General features: G+C 38.6%; 1 protein-coding gene across 1 annotated transcript in view; it reads right to left on the bottom strand.

Moving 5' to 3' along the window:
* Positions 1-22,119, bottom strand: part of Wwc2 (WW and C2 domain containing 2) — a 221,013-nt gene that overhangs the window by 44,281 nt on the left and 154,613 nt on the right. The window contains exons 9-16 of the mRNA XM_047549990.1: positions 18,460-18,702; positions 12,114-12,203; positions 10,439-11,058; positions 6,633-6,762; positions 5,754-5,834; positions 5,569-5,655; positions 2,312-2,504; positions 577-741 (exon numbers count right to left, since the gene is read on the bottom strand). Of these exons, the coding sequence (XP_047405946.1) occupies positions 577-741; positions 2,312-2,504; positions 5,569-5,655; positions 5,754-5,834; positions 6,633-6,762; positions 10,439-11,058; positions 12,114-12,203; positions 18,460-18,702 (1,609 nt within the window). The remainder of the gene's footprint in view (positions 1-576; positions 742-2,311; positions 2,505-5,568; positions 5,656-5,753; positions 5,835-6,632; positions 6,763-10,438; positions 11,059-12,113; positions 12,204-18,459; positions 18,703-22,119) is intronic.

Raw genomic sequence — 22,119 nt, 5'->3', positions numbered from 1 at the left:
GATGAATAGTTTCACGAAATATCCCTTTGTAAATTTTTGAAGTACTAAGATATATTAGATTCAACAAATTTTTTGATAGAAATACACTAGGGATACTGATATTATAAAAGGAAAATTAATATGCTGTTTCAGATTAATAATTTAAAATTTGCAAAATATATGTGTCAAATGTATAAGCTGACAGTGGAACCAAGTATGTGAACACTATATATGAAAGAACTAACTTAAATCAAAAGGTTCTCCATGATCATTTAAAACAATAAAGTCTCCACATTAGTTTATTATTATGGAAGGAGATTTGATCCTTTATAAACAGTACTTGAGCTCAGTGGTAGAATGCTTGCCTAGCACATGTGAGGCACTGGGTTTGATCCTCAGCACCACATAAAAAAATAAAATAAAGGTATAAACAGTTCTTGACACAAAGCTGGCATTATTTTTCTTTCTTTTTAATAAGCCGGGAGAAAAGGGTGGAATCATGAAAGGAGTAAAGGACAGACCATGAGAGCGAATAAAAACATGCATTCTAGATTTCATATTACTTTATTGCATTTAATGACTCTAATTTTGACTCACCAAGTCTACAGAATCTACTAAAGGCTGGTTTGACTGAAATACAGAGTCCTCGTTTTCTTCTTCATTCTTTTTGCAAGGAATTTGCTTGGAAGGAAGCAAATTATACCACAGAGTGAAAATCTCATTGGAAAATGGTAAGTCTGCCAGGCTGATCTGAGTTCCAGCCTATGGGAAATGAAAGAAAGAGAGAGAGAGAGAGAGAGAGAGAGAGAGAGAGAGAGAGAGAGAGAGAGAAAATAAAATGCTTAAGTTAGTATATGTTTCCTCTAATATGATAAAGATTATTGGGTGAGCTTGTCTTAGTTAAAAAAAAAAAAAAAGCAATACTGATAAAGTGTTGTTTTTTTTTAAAACCTGGAAATGATTTATGATAATAACCCCTAATCTAAAAGCCAATCCTGGGATTATTTTGTGAAAGATGATTTTGTCAACACCTACTGACTAAGCATACAATTTTTGTAAATATAGAATTATGTGCAAATGAAAAGTTATAAATTAAAAAATACATGACTAAGTCTAAACCATGGTACTTCTTCTAATACACCATAAGAATGACTTCATTATTATAATAAAATTATCTGAAAAATCTGAAAACGAGCAAAAGTTCCATATTGGTTCTTGAATAAGAAATCAGTAAAAAATTTCTCTGGATATATAAGTTAGTAGAATGTCAACAAACAAAAAACAGTAAAAGTTAAAGATTTTCATATTCCACCAAAACACAAATAGCCACAATCTAAATTCAGCTATATTGTTTTTTAAAAGGCTATTCATTCACATATTTATTAACTTCATTAGAGTTTCTAACATATATTAATATGACATTATACCAAAGTTTTTCTGATAGCCTCACACATTCATCTTTGCTTTATTGCTAGACAATATTATTCAACTTTTTTTTCAAGTAAAAATTAAGAAGAAACCTATAACCCTTAACTTTGTTCATCATGAAATGTGTGTGCTTCCTATTATACCATAGGAAAAAAGCTCAGCTGGACATTTTCATAGTTTCTGATCATACAGGCCTACCTCTAAATGCCTGCTTTACCAGTAAGTGATGGTTTTACAGGTTCTATGCACAGGAATGTATTAAACTTACTATTAGTTAAGAATGGAATCTTCTGCTATAGCATTTAAACTATTTGTTCTAAACAGTATTACTTTTTCTTTAGAAGCTCTAATATCATGGCAGGGGAAAATGAGTTGAATAAAGGAACCATATACTCAGTGTCTTGCTTAACCTGAATTTGTAACAGTGAATTATGTGTGGGCTGGCTCCATCATTCACTAGGTGTGCAACCCTCTCTAAGCAGCTCTTTATCTGAAAACAGGGGATGATCACACCTTCCATAATCAATCTTTCCCAAGACTGTCATGAGGATTAAAGGAGATAACACATAGTACTCAGCACAGGGCTTGGCATTGGGACTAACAAGCATATACCATAAGTGATGGTCAAAACAGAGGTAAAAGTTTTGTGTAGTCAAAAGGCAGAAATGGAAAGTAGAGCTTTACAGAAAATCATAATTGATAAGCAGATTTTAAAGGTCTTGAATAAAGGAAAGAACAAAAATGAATACTTCAGGAGGAAAAAAAGTGAAACAACCACTAGATGTGTCCTAAGGCGTTAGACAAGTCTGCAGTGGTTTTAGGGCTTGTAGAACAGCAACTAGAAAGCTTATTCTAAGAATATCTGATCATGTTAGCTGATAATGGAAATTATTAAGAATCCTACCAAGCATTCTTCCCTGCAGTGTTTACTGACAGAGCAAAGATCAACTCTTAATGTCTTCTGTTGCAAAGCTGTTTGGGAAATGACCACTCTGAACACATCATTGAACAGCACAGATTCTGTGGGTGGATGGACTTTTGTTCGAAATAGACAGCTGACATCAGTTGAGGAGGGAAGAAGAGCAACCCTAAAATACCTGCAAAGAATAAGAGTAAAATGAAATTCATAGGTACTTCATTTACAGTGGTTTCAAGCTATCATTTGCAATTATCTGCAAAAGAGAGAAAATGAGGGAACATGGAGTTCATTATCCATCAAAAGTGCTGCTGCCATAATTGGTCTGTACTCAGCTGCAAAGACACTCTATTCTTAACCCACATACCAACTATGCCCCTGAGTATGCAAAGGCCCAGCTTGCCACTCACCAGGACTATAACAAATGCACATGATACAAAAAGTGAAGAAGAATAAAGTCCTAGGAGCAAATGAATTTAATATCCCATCTGCCCTGTGTACAGTCAATCCCAAAATAAGTTATTTCTCAGTCTGGGAAGGTGGGAACATGCTAAGTAAATTTCGGTGACTTTATCCCAAAGAATTCTCATCCTGAGTATTAAACATGAGATGCTGACGATGACTTCCCAGGAATTATACTACTAGACCAAAAGAAAGGCTAAGTAGCATATTATTAACAAATTTTAAAACAGATGAAATAGCAGTTAAAAAATATCACTGTCTAGCATCTCTGAAGATGTGGATATGACAAACTCAAACAGTCTCCATGCTTTGTAAAATTAAAAAGAAGAGTTATAGAAAAACAGTAACTTCTTATGCTACTTTAGAGTGAATTTTCTGAGTACACATTACAGGGTTTGCAATTCTTGGGAACAGCAGGAGTTATCTTCCTTTTAATCCCAGAAAGAGAATATCTACTAAATCTTCCCCTGTCCCCATTTCCAGCTTTGTCTAATTCATATTCTAAAACATGCTTCTCTCTAATTAAAAAAACTGTAAATTCAAATGCAGAGCTAAGGAATGTCATATTATTTTTTATTTTATATCAACATTAATTATGGAGATTCAGCATTAAAGACCTTGAGAGTCTTGGGCCACTGCTGTTGATTTAAGGCCTAAGACACAAGTTACCCTCCCTGGGAGGTTGGAGGTTCAGCAAAAGAAATATTTTCTTATCTGGAAAAACAATAAGAGGTCAGTATATTAAAGAGTTAGGATGGAGGGAAGGGATTTTTCTGTTTCTCCACTTTTCAAGTTTTTTCTGTAACAATGGCCTAACCACTTAGGTCATCTAAAAATGTTTCCACATCAAACAAGAATGATTTTATGTGGTTTTGATGTGAAGGCATGGGAAAAGCAGGCAGAGGAGCTTTCCCCCATTCTGCTGTAGGGAAGGGTCTTGCCAAACCAAAGCCGGGCAAATCGTGCCTCACTCATGGAAACACTGTGGCTATTGTCAACAGGCTGAAGGAACAACTTTCATTGTCATAACTAATAATTTAAAAATTAAGTTCTGAAGTTGGGAGAAAAAGAATATTAAAGGATATTTCAAACTAATTGTCACTTTTAGTAGTGTTATTCTTTAAGCCAAGCTTCTTACATATGGGTTTAAGAAAATGCTGTTATGTATCCGAGGAAAGTTCAGATCAATCAGACAAAGGTTCCTTCCATACTCCTCAGTTGGGTCAGTACTACTAATGCCCTGGACAGCTGGCCCTGGGTCATCACACCTCCAGAGGCACTTTTTTACTTCCTCCAAGGAAAGAAGGGAAAGACTGACTGGTCTAGATGAGCTAGAGCGTTTCGGTAGATGCACCCTCACAACATAAAATTAAACAATATAAGTTTAAAGAAAGTACCTCTTCTTGGGCATTCTGGACTTTTCTCTTGGACTTGTGAATTGGTGCTGTTAGAGTCCAGCTCTGCTAGAACTGTCTTCTCCCTGATCTGCCTAAAGGCCACCAACAGCACACCCCAAAATATGAAACATATATATTGGAAGGGAGAAGTCAAAATTATCAAGCTAGTCTTCCCTGAAAACCGCTGATTGGTTTTAACCTCAAGCCTGGCAACAGGCCCAGTGGTAATCTACATAGCCAGTGCTAGATTATGCTGCTCTCTCTTGGCTGATCTGGCTAATGATGTTGGTCCCCTATGCCTTGGTTTCAGGAAGTCCTCTGAGCATTCCCTCCTGAATCCTATGCAGCTTTGATGATTGTCAACAGATAACCTCTCATTCTATTTTTTGTCTACTAAATAACCTCAACCAAGCTCTTTTTTTCTTAGATACAGTTTGTTTTCTTTAGCAGTTCTTAAATATGAGGATGTGAGCCTAAAAGGAAACCTGTAGGGAAAACATCCAGAACTCTTACATTCACTCTGTTAAAAGTCCTGCTCATTATGGAATATATTCTATCATTAAGGAAAATATTCATTGACTGGGTATTAAGTTTTTAAAAATTTTCTACAATAACTGTTTTCGTTTTCTCTAAGCCCTTGTACTGGCTTGTTCAAAATAATACTAAGAGTAGCCTCCTACAAGAAGTTTAAAGGTAAGGTAGACATACATATTCTGCATCCTAAATCAGAGAGCCCTTAAGAGAGTCACAGATACTTTGACTCTAAAAAAAATTGTGAATGATGATACAGACCTCTAGAAATATGTTAGAAAACAGTCCTGAAGCAGTGGGTTGGGTAACATTATGCCATCACTCTGTTAAGATTCTTAGTTTGATGAAAAACTTTTATAAAATTATTGGTCAGAGGGAAGTGAATGTTGGATGATAAAAAAATCTGTATCATGTGGCATGATAAATGTGTAAGGGGCAATGTTGTACTAAGATAAATAAAATTTAATCACTAAATTTTCATGTAAAAGTCAGAAAATTCCTCTAAACCAATAGTAATAGTAATAATAACTACTACACAATAATATAAATGTTAATCATATTTCAAACAATCAGGCCCCAACACACATAACACAGAATTTCTGCTCAAAAAAGGAAATAAAAAGTATTGACTCCTATTCTCAAGGATGAATTGGTTGAATAAAGACCAAAACTACATTTGCCTTTTTCACATTTTCCTTTTCTCTTTACATTTGTCTACTGTTGATTTAAACATGACCAGTCCTGCTATGTCTTTCCCATATCTTCATTTTGATGAATTGATTGACTGCAACATAAAATAATCAAAATGTAGAAATTCTTAAGCTTCTCAGTTTGATTTTCACTGACTTTACTTACACCTTCGAAGTATGAGGTATCAAGAAGGCATGAAGATTTCGGAGTTGTGCTATAATCACCATGAAACTTGAACTTTTCGCATCATATCTGTCAAAAGAGAAGCTGAATGAAATAAAAAGTAACCACAGTCACTGGTCCATGCACAGACATCTACAACTGCCCTTCCCCCATGCATACAGTTTTACCTGAGTCCTATCTGCACCTGGGCTGTCTCCACAGTGGCAACATCCTCTTCACTGTATGGAACATCTTCGATTTCACTAGGCCTAAGGATGGGGAGAGGGTGAGCAGTCAATTAATGGGAAGACTGCTTGTTATGGTTGCTGTTTGCCACTGAACATTTTGAATGAAAACCAAACAGTAGTACCTCCCCAGTGGAAATGATCCCACCTTACTATTTCAGAGGCTTTCTTTATCTCTTCAAGAAGTCTGTCTCTGAACTTGGGGAACACAGGGGTTGATGTCTCAATTTTTTGAGCCCTACTAGCTATATCACACCCCCATAAACAACCCATATTTTCAGAAATCCACACAAGAAGCTTCATGTGCCAAATAGGCACTGACCAATCATTCCAGCATTCCTACTAAAATCAAGCCTTTAGGTCTTTAAGGTCAGGTACCTCTGAGTATGCCCATCTGCTTATCATTTCCATGGTGAAGGGATATTTCTGATTCACTGTAATTTTCAGGCACACTGGTTTTTTTTTGTTTGTTTTGTTTTGGTATACCAGGGATTAAACTCAGGGTTGCTTAATCACTGAGCAACAACCCAGCCCCCTTTTAATGTTTTATTTTGAGACAGGTTCTCACTAAGTCCATAGGGCCTTGCTAAATTGCTGAGGTTGGTCTCAAACTTGGAATCCTCCTGTTTCAATCTCCTGAGTCACTGGGATTACAAGTGTATACCACCGTGCCTGGCCAGCACACCATTTCTTCAACGGCTAAAGTCCATACTACTCCAAAGGGTGAATTAATGGTGGCAGTATATTTGCAATTTGGAATATACAGGCCCTGCTACAGAAGAGATGTGGAGAAGCCAGAAAGCATGCCTGCTGGGTCCTTACTGTTTCATGGAGGCTTCGTAAACCCCGCTGTCTCCAGCCACAGACTCATCAGACACAGCAGCTGATACACAAGCAGTTTTCTCCCCTGGCAAGTGAATTACTCTTCTTTTTGGTAACGATTTTTCCACATCTAAGGAGGGGAGATTTTTTATTAGAAAATTAGGATTTTTTATTAGGAAAAATCAAATATAAAATACACATGCAGTTTGATCATGATAAATCCAACATACAATATCCTTCTGAGAGTCAAGGATGTTACTCCTCAAATCAACAGATATGGATGAGTCAAAAGCACTGTGACTTGTGATTTCTGCAATGCTACTTACTTCAGTTGTCATTAGGAAACGAATATGGTCTTTGTGTGTGTGTGTGTCCTGAAATATTTTAAGGCAAGGGATGCAAATATTCTCACTGGTCTCTACCTCTTTCTTCAAGCATTCACAAATCACAATATGCTTAGGATAAGAAGCTCTGTGCCTCCCTCAAGTATTGGAGATATTTCTATTTGGAGAGCTTCTAGCTACTGAGTGGAAAGAAACATTTCCACCTCTTTGCTCTCTTCTCCACATGCCATATTCTCTGTCTCCTGTGCTACTATTCTAACAGAAATTAAAGAAAAGACATCTTTGACTTACAGGAATTCCTCACCAGCTAATACCATTAAAAAACTTTTTGTGCTACTGAATCTTCAGCACCAACTACCACTTAACTTTTATCTCTAACTCATATTCATACAGCAGCGTCCTGCAGCGAGCAAGGAACATTCATTTAAAGCTGTGTTCTGTACTGTAATAAGCTGCAAGCCTGCAGAGTTCTTTCATCCTCGAGTGAGCAAGCCAGTGGATCTGTATTGGTATGCATTTCGGCCCCCTTCTGAGTCGTGACTTTACATCTTGTTAAGATGTTTAAGTTTTAAGGCTTCAGATTACAGGATTGATTGCTGCATTTCCCCCTTTTATTTCTGGCAGTGGGAATGCTCTTTCCTTGATGATGAAGTGCCTTCTCTCCGCCCACCCCCCTTTGTGAAGGGTGAAGGTGATGACATGATTTATTGATTACCCCCAGGAATAACCACAGCAGCCTGAAATTGACTTTGACAATGACAGAGACTGACTGTGGAAAGACTTCATAGTTATTCCAACTTGGTTTCCGTCATCCAGCAGGGATTGGTGCTGCGGAGCAAAGTTTACATAAAAGGGACTCAACTTCACCTGCAAAAAACTCCAGAGAACAGTGTCCCTTTCAGGGAGTCACCACCCTCAAGAGAAGGGTAGATGTCCTCTAAACAGACCAAGCACTGATGACCTCAAGAAACTCAGTCTTTACAGTTATACATATTCTTTCAGTTGTTTTCAGACATGAAACTGAATATTATCTGCAAAGGTCCTGGGTGTACTTTTCTTCAGGGTGACTTTTTTTTTTTAATGATGTTGGGGTTCAACCAAGGGCCTTGCACATGCTGGGCAAGCACTTTGCAACTGAGCTACATGCCTACCCTATGGTGACTTCTTACCAACAGTCTTCAATATTTAAAAATTGTTTAAAATTATCAGAGACACCCAATGCCAGCCACAAGCCCACTGATAAGAGTCGTAGACTCAAGGGCCAGGAGCAAGGCACCAGCCAAGTAGAGATGCCAGCAGGTCTGGTGCCTGGGACTGCAGGAAGCCATCTATAAGCAGTGTGTGAACTGAATGAAGTTCAAACCAGTAGGGAGGGAAGCCTGCTTTGGGGTACTCCCAGTTGGAATTCTCTGGTTTGAGAATGCCTGATTCACGAGGCGCCCTGTTCAAGCACAGCCTCAGAGATGGGATTGACCCACTAAGAGTCAAACAGCCTGCTTACCCCCAGTCCACACATATCCTGTTTTTCATGAAGAAGCAAGCACGGAGGCAAGACTCCTCCCACACTGAAACCTTATATCTACCAATCCCTTTTAATCAGTACCACTATAAATAAAGCAAGCACAGGCTCCATCTTTGTTAGAAGCCTTACCCCTCTGGTCACTTTAACCCGTCACTGCTCCTGTTCTTTAAATTATACTTCTGGTCTTTTTTGTCGATTTTGTGGTTCTACTTTCACAGTTTTTATATAGCAGTCAGCCCATCCCTCCAGTGGGAATCCTTTCCTTCGCACATGTGGCATGTGAGCAAGATGCAACCTCAAAATCATTAGGTGGGTAACAATCTTTGGGAGATTTCTTCCCAATCCCTCCCCTTCTCCAGCATCCAGCTTCGAACACAGGGCCCTCCACTTGATGAGATGTTGAGAAGTGGTCACTAGAGAATACTCCAAATACATGAAGCGTAAAGTCAGCATGAGATGCACATGACATATAATATCCTGCAAGTCTAAAGCAAGAAGAATGCGCAGAGTGCTGGCTCTCTCCTCTTCGTCAGTTCTTTCTTCCACCCTTAACGTGCATGGTTTGTGGTAGGAATTGGTTTGGCAGGCGTTTGTGTTACTTATCACCATCATATGGTTAGAAGACATGCTAGGATGTTTTCCATGCATCATGGCATTAATCTTCTTGACTGCTACAAGTATGACCGTATCATCCCAACTTTGCTGATGAGGAACAGACCTGAGAGACAAGGTAACATGCTCACCAAAATACAACCAAGGTGTGAGTGCAGGCATGGGACAGAATGCAGCCCACCATCCACTGCCTCCTTCACAGAGGCAGAGGAGGCCCATGGCAGCTTTCTGCTTTTGTGTAGCCATTATGCACACATCACACCTGGGCTTGTTTACCTTTCTGGCTCATTATTTCCCAAACATTACTTACAGCTCTGATGCCTCTCTAAGAGGGGACACACAAACCATAAGAATGCCCCACTTCTGCCCAGACTGCTGGCAGGACATGGCATTTCAATCTAGTCTTTAAACATATGAACAGTCCGATCAATTAATACTTAGAATTCCCAGAATCACACACACAAATAAAAATGTTTCTCAAAACAGCACGTAGTTGTTCAGAGGCCTGTCCTCTCCTGTGTGGCGGGGCACAGGATGCCCATGGAGAAGCACCAGAGCTTTGATTTCCCATTTTACCACAAGCTGGCTCTAAAACAGATTATCCTTCTCAGACCAAAACAGAAATCATGTTCCAACAAAGGTAATACCTTATCTAACAAATTAAAAACTCCTGTCACATAAAGGAAAACAATCAACAAGATGAAGTTCTCCTGGTTGGTCTCTTTGAATACAGGCAGGAATCTACTTTTCTTGCAGCCTCTTCCTTGGGCTGCAACTGTCACAGCAGCCAGAAGATGGCAGGGTAATACCATATACTGGAGACAGCTTTCTTCAAATTAACTTTCAGTAGAAGGGAGAGTCTGGCATAAAACAAAAATTGTATTTATATAGAATTCCCTGAGCAGTTTAAACAGTGAACCTTGGTATTAATTAGCCTGTATGCTAATTGACTTGATTTTAATCTGTTTTAGGCCAAATTTTGAAAGCAAGCCCTCTTCTTCTTTGTCTTATTATTTTAGAACTGGTATCCATTTGCAAGTATGAAGTATGTTTACAAAATATGTTCTAGCCAGGTACCACACATAGAGGGTCTCTGGACCACAAAAAAAATATCTAATGATTAAATCTACTAAATAGAGAAGACAATTTGATAAATAAAAAGTATGGTTATATATAAATAAACCTTCCTTCTAAAATAAAGCTGAAATGAATACTCAGGAAAAAAGAAGGGGCACTATACCACTTTTCTATGTGGAAAAAGTAAACTTCCAACCATTTTCCTTAAAATAGTTCACAGGGAATGCATGAAAACAAAGGTTTCCATTTACCTGTAGTTCCTTCATATAATGGCTCCCCAGCACAGTCATTAAGGTCTTTATCCTCTAAAAGAGACTGGGATGCTCCTACTAAATCTGAATCCAGCAATATCGGATTTTCACCAAGGCTAATGTCTGCAAAATGGCTACTCAATTCACAGTCTTCAAAGTCAGCACTGAACTGATGAAGAGAGGTGTCATGAGAAGACATGGGAAATGTGCTCTCCAAGACCAAAGGAGAGCCAGGAGGCGACAAGGAGGAAAGGGAGGACCTTGAAGACAGGGATGTCACAGACTTGGGGGCCTCAGTCAGGGCAGGAGTGTGGCCAGTTGCTGCAGCTGCCACCCCACAGAGTCCACTTGGGCCAGGCTGATTGGGGGACTTGGCCACCTCATTTTCATGGATGGTAGTGATGGGTCCAGAAGGAATGTAACCACCCTTCTCTTGGAGAAGGAAGTCCAGTTTATACTGATAATCCACATCTATCTGATCACCCTGACTGCTGTAGTAGAGCTCACTGGAACTGAGGGAGTTGAGAGATCCTCTGCTGGAGGTGTTCAGCGAGCCCCGACTTGATGCCAAGGAACCCAGGCTACTTCCAGACGACATGGACAACGTGCTGGCGGAGAGGCTAAAAGAAGAAAAGCAGACTGTAAAATTTGTCACTATATGGAAAACCAATCACAACTCCTACTGACTACTTCAGACCCGAAACTGGAAGGAAACAGGTGGAGCCAAAGAATGGAATATATGACCAGGGCCAAGGAATATGCCATCATAGCATTTCCCTGCTTATTCACTAATAATTTCTAACTTGCTCTCCAAACACTCGTTAAGCAACAATTCTCTTAGAAAAAATTATCATCGTTTTGCAAAAGTCAAAAAAAAAAAAAAAAGGCTAAATCATTTTTTGGAAATCTCCTTGCATTGCTATACAGAAGCAACTCTGTAATTCAAATACATGGGGCAGGGGTGGAGGGTTGGGGAATGACCAGGACAAAGTATTAATATAGCTATGTTGTTGGTTTTTCTTAAACTTATTTTTAGAGAAAAAAAAAAAGGCAAGTTTATAAAACTCAAGAGGTTATACAAAAGGTCCCTGGACTGGGCTTGGTGGTGCACACCTGTAATCCCAGTGGCTTTGGGACACTGAGGCAGGAGGATCACAAGTTTGAAGCAAGCCCCAGCAAGTAGTGAGGTCCTAAGCAACTCAGCAAGACCATGTCACAAAATAAAAAAATAAAAAGTGCTGGAAATGAGGGTCACTGGTTTAAAAAAAAAGCAAGCCCCTGAGTTCATTTGCCTTTCCCATTTTCTGTGGGTGAATGTAAAAGTGAGTATTTTTCTAACCAATACCAGAAAATCTATGGCAATTTTAAGGTAAATCTCTCCCATGCTCTTTTTAAGAAGATGGGATAATAGGAGAAATGTGTCATTTTCCTAAGTTTTCATTGAGAGCAAAAACGTATCTTCTTCCTACAACATATGTCAAATGTATGCCAAATATGACCTTGAGATTCATGAAAAAAAATCTATGTGACTTTAAATTTGGTCAAACATTAATTATACTCATGTAACTATTTACTATTAAGTAACTGAAAATAAAGAATAAACTAACCAAAGATAAACCAAAATGTGTCCAAAAGATAGATAAAAAATTTCCCCCAGAGAATCTAATGGGCTTACCTTTTAAGTTGTGAATGCAAATAAGTAGTTAATTTAGTAGTTTCTTCAAGTTTCTGTAGCAGTTCTTTTCTTCTCTCTTCCAATTTCAATCTAGAATAAAATCATAGAAATTAATTTATTTTCAAATGATTATGATGAAATGTGAAAACTAGAAGAAAGTTTCCCAATACACAGATATTACCTATCAAGAGGGGGAAATCTAAATGAACTGGACAGAGAAAAACAGGATGCTGCACATAGCCACACTAAATAATGGGGGAGATTTTTCTCTTTCTCTCTCTTTTTTTTTTTTGTACTGAAGACTGAACCTAGGGTGCTTAACCACTGAGGCACATCCTCAGCCCTTTTTATTTTATATGTTGAGATGGGGTCTTGCTAAGTTGCTGAGGATAGGGGAGATTTATGCCCAATCTCCAATGCTACTGAGAAAAAAATGTAAAATTTTCTTAAGTGGGTAAATAAAATATCCCTAAGAGTTGGGAAAGAATAGTGAGGAGGAAAATAATTTTTTTAAAAATTATATATAAATTCTATTTATGTCACAAAATCCTTACACAAGTCTATAAACTTGGTTTCACATTACTAACACATTTGTTGGTAAATGTGTTATAAATGTGTTATTTTTTTAAAATAAAGAATTATAAAAAGTCATCCTAAGTACTGAATTTAACAAGGATTGTTCCAAAATTAATTTGATGACGAACATTCTAATCCTCATTTGATGAGAATTTTAACAATTAAAATAAATTAGTCTCTTTTGCTGTGTGGACTAATTTGGGCTGCTTAAAAGCATAAAGACCCCAAAGTGACAGCATATCTCATCATCTATACCACATATTATTCACATCCCACTGCAAAAAAAAAAAAAAATTTTTAATTAGAGTATTAGAGAATTGTATCTTTAAAATTAACTCACTTAAAAACATATTAAGCATCCTGGGTCTTATGCAACTAAGAGCTGCACAAATAAAGTCTGTATTATCTGAGAGTTTTCAGATATCATCTTAGAAATAAGTCAGTTCAGTATAGTCAAGTGAGCTACAAAATGATAATCAGAAAAAACACACCATGGTTCCCAGTCTGGATTTGCTGCTTACTAGGGGCAGATCCTTTGGCAAGTCATTGAATCAAGGGTCTCACCTTTCTCATCTGTAAAATGGTGATTATAATCCTCCTGTGTATACCTGATAAGGCAGTTAAAGGGATCAAATGGAGTAATGTATGTCAAAGTGTTCTACAGATGATAAAAACAAATCACACTTGTTCAAAGTCTCAGTATGCCCTGCAAGGTGGTGATATAAAAATTAGCTACTTTTGTTTGGAGAAAAATAACATTTCCCTGATTTCCAGCCTCTTTGAAATGTTGTGTATGTCTTGGGTAATAAGGAAATATATTCATATTTTATTTATAGGTATTTATCCTTTTGATGTGTCAACAACACAATTTAATTACATGTTAAACTAAAAAAGGAATTCTTGCCATTTTCTTTAATGCTTCAAGGCATGATAATTTGCAGCTTTCATAAGTTCATTTTAAAAAGATGGTATTTATTTTTTTAATCTCACAAATAAAAATAAGAGTTCAACAATGAAAAAAATGAACACAAAGAAGATGAACTGAATTAGAAGGTACACAAAGGTCTGGAGAAAGCCCCAAACACTTCTAAAATCCATGTCTTCAGAAGTAAGAGACACTTTTGAAGTAAGTTTTAAAACTAAATATTGTTTTTATTAAAATGAAGACATTTCCTGTTTAAGGACATGTCAGCATCAAATTAGAATTGAATCTAAAGTTTATCCTGAAGTTTTAAAATACAAAGCTGCTCTTTCCCAGTCAGAGGAGATGGCCCATCCTCTGTCCTCTTCCAGGCCATGTCCAGGAACTGCTCTCCTAGCTCTTTTAGTTTGACTCTGATTACTGGCACATGGCTTCTGTGTTCATATTTACATGTTCCCCAGTGTAACACTAAGGTCCTAGAAAGCAGACAGAGTTCTTTCTCCCTCTTCTACCCAGCCTCTGATAAAAATACCAAGACTCTCCCAGTGACAGCCAGAAGTCTTCCTCAGATTCCATGTGTCTTTCATAGGAAATGACTTCCTCAGCTTCCTCCAAATGGCTGGCAACTGCCTTCTCAAGAGAGTATCTACGTTCCTGAATTTTTCTCCAACCTCTGCCTTTTCCTAGGTGAGAAATGATCTTTTCACCCTGGCCCCTAAAAGATTCTTCCCCTGGCCCTGCTGTTCCACACTCTCCTTTCCACTGCCTTTTGCAAAGTGTAGGTTCTTCTCATCCTCCTTCTTCTGCCTCACTGCCCTGAGACAGAGAGGCTCCCTGGGTCTCTCCTAAACTCAGAACTTTCCACCTACGGAACATTTCACATCATACACAGAAAAAAGCAGTTCCTTTTCCATTGAAAAATAAGTGGCACCCATGTCTTTAACCCACCTGTTTTAAAAATTTTTCAAAAGTATTGATAAAAACATTCAAACAATTAGGAAATGATTAAGATATTTTGGCAATTACAAGGCAAAGCCCCCAAAATCTGTGAGAAAATAAGAAGCAATGTTAGGACTCTTCTTCTTAGCTATAGAAAAGCACAGAGTTTAAGGAATGTCAATAACTGTGTGGTGAGAATAGGAAGCACATACAAAAAACTGGCTTCCTTTCTTTTGAAAGCAACTTCTCTCTCAAAATGAGCAGCTCTCACTTTTCCCAATGCGCTTTATCACCACTAGGTGGCGGCCTCAGTCATTGATGAAGAGCTAGGTAGGTGACACTGCTGTACACTAGGGGCACACGCAATGTCTGAAAATTCATGTGTTTAGCTCCTTCATAGTCTACAATCCATTAATGCCTTAGAATCTTGCTTGAGGTCATCACTGAAATAATGAGGAACCCACAATATAAATAGAAAATAGGAAAATTTGGGTCACTGCTGCAAGTAGCTTTCATTGGTAGTTGTGGAGGTACCAAGATGAAATTGGTGGAGCACAATTTGTTCTATGAGGAAACCAAATTTGACAAAATTAATTCCATTTCCCATTAGTATCTGAAGAAATACACTGCTTGCCAAGGTATTCTCTTGTGAGGTCCCAGTTTTCAGTTCAACAGAGGCAAAAAGAAGAGCATAAATAAATACATATGGTAGAAGGAAAGAACAAACAAACAAAAAAACAAATAAGGGGGTAAAGAATAAGAAAAAGTGACAGAGAATGAGGGAATAAAGTAAAACAATGAACAACAAAAAGAAGACCCAAAGACCCCTACTATGCTGTCTATTTGAGAAATAAAAGACTCAGTGCTCACTGCAGGAGTATGTCCTCTGTTTTGGGGGACATGTGCAAGCCTGAACCTGGTACAACCACCGGTGGCAGTGAGAAAACTTTACATTGATCAAACAAGCAAGTATGAGTCCCTCAACCTTTCACTGCAACATAATTATGGTATTTGCCTTTAGCCACAGACACTAGGAAGGAAATTAGTATTCACTTATTTGGAATACTAAACTACTTGACTTACAAATGACTCAGAAAGTCCACATATTACAAATGCAAAATATATACATTTTCTTTTCTGCTAAGAGCCAAACATGGGAGACAAGTCTATGTAGGTATCAAGATTAGTAAGACTATCAACACTGCTTATTCCCCATTGCATATGACCCCATGGCTGGACCAGACTAAATAGATCATTATTTTATTTAAGTATTTTATACCTTCTCTATTTGATAAATTCCAGTCACTGTTGCTGCTGAAATTTTGATAGTTACTTTATATGTGTCAACATATCAAAGTTTTGGTACTTAGGGAAAAAAAAAAACACTTCTTCAATGTTACTTCACTAACCATTCTTGAGAGGTTCTCTCCCTAATAAAAAAATACAAGCCAGACACCATACCTGTAAATGCTGATTAAAACAAATAAGCACATGTGTTTCTCTCTCCTAGTACAAATCTAACAGCTGCCTTTAGAACCTTCCCAGATTCTTCTACTACAAATAGATGGACACTGCACATTAGCCATGTAAGATTAGGCTCTCCATATTCCCGAGTTCCACATTCACAGATTCAACCAATAGCAGACGAAAAATATTCAAAGGAAAAAAAAAACTGCATTTGTACTGAACAGACACAGACTTTTTTTTGTCTATTTGATTCCTTAAACAATACAGTATAACAACTATTTACTTAACATTTGTGTTGTATTAGGTACAATAATCTAGATATGATTCAAAGTATATGGGAGGATATGCACAGGTGATAAGCAAATACTACACCATTTCCTCAAGGGACTTGAGTAAGCGCAGCATTTTGGCACTTGGGGAGGATTCCTGGAACCAGTCCTTCATGGATATGAAGAAATGGTGGTAAATAAAGTTGTTAAGTATTATATAATACACCAAATATCACTGGTGTTTTCACCAGGACCACACAAATGCTATCAATTTATTTTTTGGTAGTGCAGGGTGGGGTAGGGTTTGGTAGTACCAGGGATTGAATTCAGTGAGCCACATTCCCAGCCCTACTTTGCATTTTTTTTTTAAACTTAGAGACAGCGTCTCACTGAGTTGCTTAGAACCTTTGTTTTGCTGAGGCTGGCTTTGAACTTGCCATCTTCCTGCCTCAGGCTCCTAAACTGCTGGGATTACGGGCATGCGCCACCACACCCAGCAAGTTACCAATTTCATTCTATTTACTGAAGACTATTAAACTTTTATATTGGAAATTTAAGGTATACAAATATATAGACAAGGGTAATATAGGAAAAACAATTTAAATTCAGCCTTGCTTTCTCATCATTACTTTTTGTTTCTGTGGGTCTTTGTCAGATAGGTCCTTATTTAGCCAGTCTTGCTCACACCTACCTTAGACTGATCTTATTGTTGGTCAGCCCTGCAAGACCTGAGTCAGAGCAGCAGGGAAGAAAAGAAGGGAAATGCAGGGAATGAGGAAAATTATTTAAGACAGAAGAATACAGTCTGCAGAGGTTTCTCCTCTTAAGACTTGTTCATGCACCCTAAAGCTACGATGCTATAGCTACATATTACCTTGATCAACATTTTAACTCATAAAAGTCAAATCTCCCCAACAGTTAAACTTGGACTGGGAGAAGAAGGAAGAAGAAAAGGAGGAAGAAGAAGAGGAGGAAGAAGGGGAAGGGGAGGGGGAAGGGGAGGGGGAGGGGGAGGGGGAGGGGGAGGAGGAGGAGGAGGAGGAGGAGGAGCAGGAGCAGGAGCAGGAGCAGGAGCAGGAGCAGGAGCAGGAGCAGGAGCAGCAGCAGCAGCAGCAGCAGCAGCAGCAGCAGCCAGGTGCAGTGGTGCACACTTGTTAATCCAAGCAACTCAGGAGGCTGAGGCAGGAAGATCACAAGTTTGAGGCCAGCCTGGGCAACTTAGGGAGACCTTGTCTCAAGATAAAAAATAAAAAGAGCTGGGGATGTAGCTGAGTGGTAGAGTGCCATGGGTTCAATTCCCAGTATGAGGGTGGAGAGAAAAGAAATTGGATTATGGCTGTGTATTTTAAACATATATGCAGGTAACTTGAGATAATACCAATATGAATGTCATTCCTGTTGCTGTGAGGCAGGCACTGCTCCTTACTTGTTGGCCTAAAGGATGCATATACAGTGGTTTTGAAAGGTTACCCAGTCTATCCTGAAACAGGGGTCCCACCACAGCAGCCAATAAGGTCAGGACATAGGGCTCTGACACAGATGTGTTCATATCAAACTGGTACACACAGGTTCCCTTGTTTACCCAGCTGAGTTGTTTAAAGAACTGAGATTAACTAATCAACTCACACCTTCCCATTGAGAGATTTAAAAAAAAACTGCTTATAATATTTTCCTTTATATTTCAGCTGTTTCAGAGGAGGGTTTCAACTCAGAAGCAAAATCCAAGCAACATTTTGTGAACTACTAGGATATCAAAGAGAGCCAGTTGTGTCTTCTTTTTCCTTGTGAAATTAAAAGCAATGAACTTTTCATTCTTACAAGTAATAAAACCTGGAATAGGAAATTCAGTCACTGGAACAACCCAGACCATCTTTCTTGGCAGAGTGCAATAGTTTATGACTATTGTTATCAGACTCAGTGTCAGACTGCATTCGCAGTTTCATGTCAACACTCCTTAGTCAGTCAACATCTGTCACAGGCATTCTCAGTGCTAACAGACACTGAGGGTATTAGGTGGGTGTGCTTCACTGTTCTACAGAAAGGAAGTTCTTTTGTACCATTCTCTGTCCAGTAAGAACAGATAAAATTAAGATTTCCAAATCCAAGGAAAATGTCACCAGTTAAGATTCAGTCACATGTTTTAGTTGCCCTGTTCTCAGAGAGAAACACATACCTCTCAGTCAGAGCCTGGCTGGGTGCACCACGCACAGACAGCAGCTCTTCCTCTAGTCGTTGCCTTTCAGCTTCCAGATGTTCCAATTCATCCTGCGTGCGTTTTTGCGGAGTGACGAACTGCAATTCTTTCAAAAGTTCTTCTTTTTCATTAATCAGCATCAGCTTCTCCTTCTCAATATCTAGTGCCCCAGGCCAGGCTTCACTGTCCAACTTGGAGAGTTCGATTTTCAAGTTGGCCATACTAAAATAAAGAGAAGCATGCACATATTTAGGACTCCCGAGAAAGGCAAACATAACCAGCTAAGTCTGGGGTGGAACTGCCATCCAGACCTTCCCATCTGGAGCTTACCAGAAAGCAGGCAGTAGCTCTGTACTCCAGGCTCAGGCCTGACTTCACACTCAGCTGTCCTCTGCTTCATTCCCCATCTTTACAATGTGAGTGAGCACATCTCCCTATCTGACAACAGCACGAAAGTCAAGTACACAGACACTTCAAATGCAAAGTACTCTGGGGGCCAAGGGCAGACAGCCCTGATGTTTGTGTGTGTGGTGTGACAGGAGAGGCACCTGGAGGCTTCCCTTTTAAAAAAACAAAAAATAAAAAACTGAGATCGGCATTGCAATGATGCCTAAAATGCCATTTTTGTTCCTCTGGGTAGCAATGCTGTCCACAGCATCTTTTCCAGTAAAATGGTAATCACCAGGGCAGGTTGGTGGAGACAAGGGTATTAGCAACTCAGGGAAAGGGAGAAGAAAAGAGAACAGTGGGTTGGCCAACTCATATTAGAGCAAAGTCAGTCCATCAAGTCTCCACCAAGGAAAAGGGGGTAGGGCTTGGCTTCCCTCCACCCCACATTCTTCTTAAATTTCTGCTGTGAAGTCTCCACCCCATAGGGCTCTGACTGGTGTATGTAGCATTTATTGAACATGCACTGCACTGCACCTTATAGCCGCTACTGCATTTGATCTAAGTTCCTCTGTACGGTTATTTGGCTATTCAGGAGTACACCGTGGAACTTCACCAGCACAGGAATCTGGCTTTGCACCACTGGAGTGACAACAGGTGGTGAAGTGAGGGAGACAGGAATAGGGGGAAGAAGAAAAAGCATGAAAGACAAATTCACTAACTTCATAATTCACTATGCCTAGAGTTCCACAATAAATGATTAAGTGAACAATTCAACTTCAATACAAATGTCTTGAACAACCTGAATCAAAAACTTGTTCTGTGGCACTGCAAAGATAATCAGGACTTTTACAAGGTAAATAGCAACCTGGTTCTTCTGCCCCCAAAGCCCAAGATCCAGGTAAACTATGAACACAACTATGTTTGCACAAGGAATCTCTGACTCTATTTTTTTAAAAAAAATGTTCAATGATTGCTTCAGATAATGTTACAACTCACACCAGAATATGGAAACCAGAAAAGGGAGATGCTTTTTTCTTTTTCAATGGAAGAAATTGTAAAAGGAATGAATAAAAGGTAAACAAAAAACATAATCAAGAACAAAGATGGAAATAAATAGCCATCTTTGTATCATAGTTTCTTGTTTTAGTTAGAAATAAAATTGCATTCTGCGACTGACACTGCAGATATAGTGCACTTTTGATTTCACCCACCGTCTGCACTTATGATAGATGTAACATCAGCTATTCTTCAGCTTTAATCACAAAACCATAAACAACTGTCTCAACGTACTGGAAAATTAATCATCAAAATGCTAAATAAGCATGATATTATTAGCTTCATTAAGCACATAAAACAAAGGCTGAAGGAGAAAAACAGGTTTCAGAGAAACACAACCCATCTCTTTACTTATTCAGAATTGAGGAGGAAAATGCATTTTCAACATATGCATAAACCCTTGAGAGTTACCTTCTCATCAGCAACACTAGTAACTTTAAGACAAAACCCCAAATAGTACAGCAATGCAACCAAGTGGGAAAAAACCAATGTCTTAAGTTTCAATGTGACTGCACTAACTAATGGAGACGGGAGTAACAACATGATGGAGGAAAGAAAGGCTCCTATTTACAACTGTGATCAGGCATTAGGTAGTCTCCCATTTTATTTTAGAAATTATGTACCAAATTTGGGGAATAGAATATGAAGGAGACTTCCAGAAACACCTAGGAAGAGAAGTGCTGTGTAAGCTCCAGATGGAATATCTGTGAGCAGTCACAGTAAAGCAAAAGCTCAAGCTGATCCAAAGAAGCAGAGTCAAGTCTATAAGAACCCAGGGGGATAAGGTCTAGTTCACTAAAATTAGTTTTGAGTTATAGCCATTCTCCTTCAGAAAACCAGGCACACTTCCAGGGCTTCGTCCACATCAGAACCAGGGAGTTCGAGTGGCTAAAGGACTGACCTACAAACAGCAAGAGGACCACCGCAGCATTCACCAGCAGCATAAATATCACAGGTCCCGACTGCAAGTCAGCTTTCTGAATGCTTACTGAAGCCGAGGCCCTAGTCTAGACCCTGAGAAGGAGGAAATAAAGTACAACATTTTTCTTAACTTCAAGACATTTAAAATTTACAGGGGAAAATTTAAAGGCATTACCATTAGCTAAGTAAACTGTTGCTCAGAAGGACTGATTTGCTCAAGCTCACATGGTTAATAATTTGGAGAATGAAGCTTAGGAAATTGACCAATCAAGTGATATTAGAACCATAGGTTACAGAGAGTAAACTAAATATTGCACTTATTTTATCTATTTAAAGCTAAATAACCTGTAAGAACTATGGTAAATTACTTTAAAATTTTCACCATCATCAGTAATTGTAGATACACTTCAATATCTGATAGCTTTTTCTTATGGTAGGAAACTATGACACCCTAGCAGGTTCTCAGTGGAGTTTTTCATGCTCATGGGAAGGAACATGATAAATTCCTTTGTCTCCTGCTTGATAACAATGCAACTTTCCCCCACTATCTCCTATATAATAAGCCAATTGCATTTTTAAGCTCTTAAAGGAAATATGAAATCTACTCAGGATGACTTTCCTCCAAACAAACAAGGTATGTTATATTATTTAACCATTTGATTCTCTACTAGATAAGGACAGTGAGATCTCTTCTGCTTCACTCCAGCAGAATCACAGATGAAAGAAAAAGAAAGCACAGGGGTTAATAAAGAGTTTAAAAGATAAAGAAGGGAAATAAGAGTATCTCTTCCTTCTCCCTGACATAAATCAACAGGAACAAACACCTCAGCACCTTCAAGGACATCAGCAGCAAGGCTTCCCTTCAAAGCAGGGGACCACGCTCAAAGGTGTCCACCTCAGATCTCCTCAGCAGCTGTCAAGTCTTGTGCTTAAGCCACTGTATCATGTTTCCAACCCAGGAGCCAAACTTCTCACTTTCAATTCAAAGTCTTACAGAAATTCAAAGCTTCTTTTTCCAGAAGAGAAGAGGACAATTTTATTCCCACACTTTTCATTAATTCTCCTTATTCTGCACCTCTGGAGGGAGGGAGATAGGGAAGAGAGAGGAGAGGGGAAGCATCCTTAAGATGCTAAAAATCAAGGATAACCTAGATTAGAGTGTGTGGAGAATGCCCAGCAGATGTCACCATAGGAGTAAAGACTAAACATTAATTCTGGAAAAGAAAATGATGTTTGGGCCCATCAACCATTTAAAAAAAAAAAAAGCTCCCT

The sequence above is a fragment of the Sciurus carolinensis genome, chromosome 4 (assembly GCF_902686445.1).
Source record: "Sciurus carolinensis chromosome 4, mSciCar1.2, whole genome shotgun sequence".
Classification (NCBI taxonomy): Eukaryota; Metazoa; Chordata; class Mammalia; order Rodentia; family Sciuridae; genus Sciurus; species Sciurus carolinensis.
Note: the sequence above shows the minus strand (reverse complement) of the source record. Positions and strands in the feature narration are given on the sequence as shown.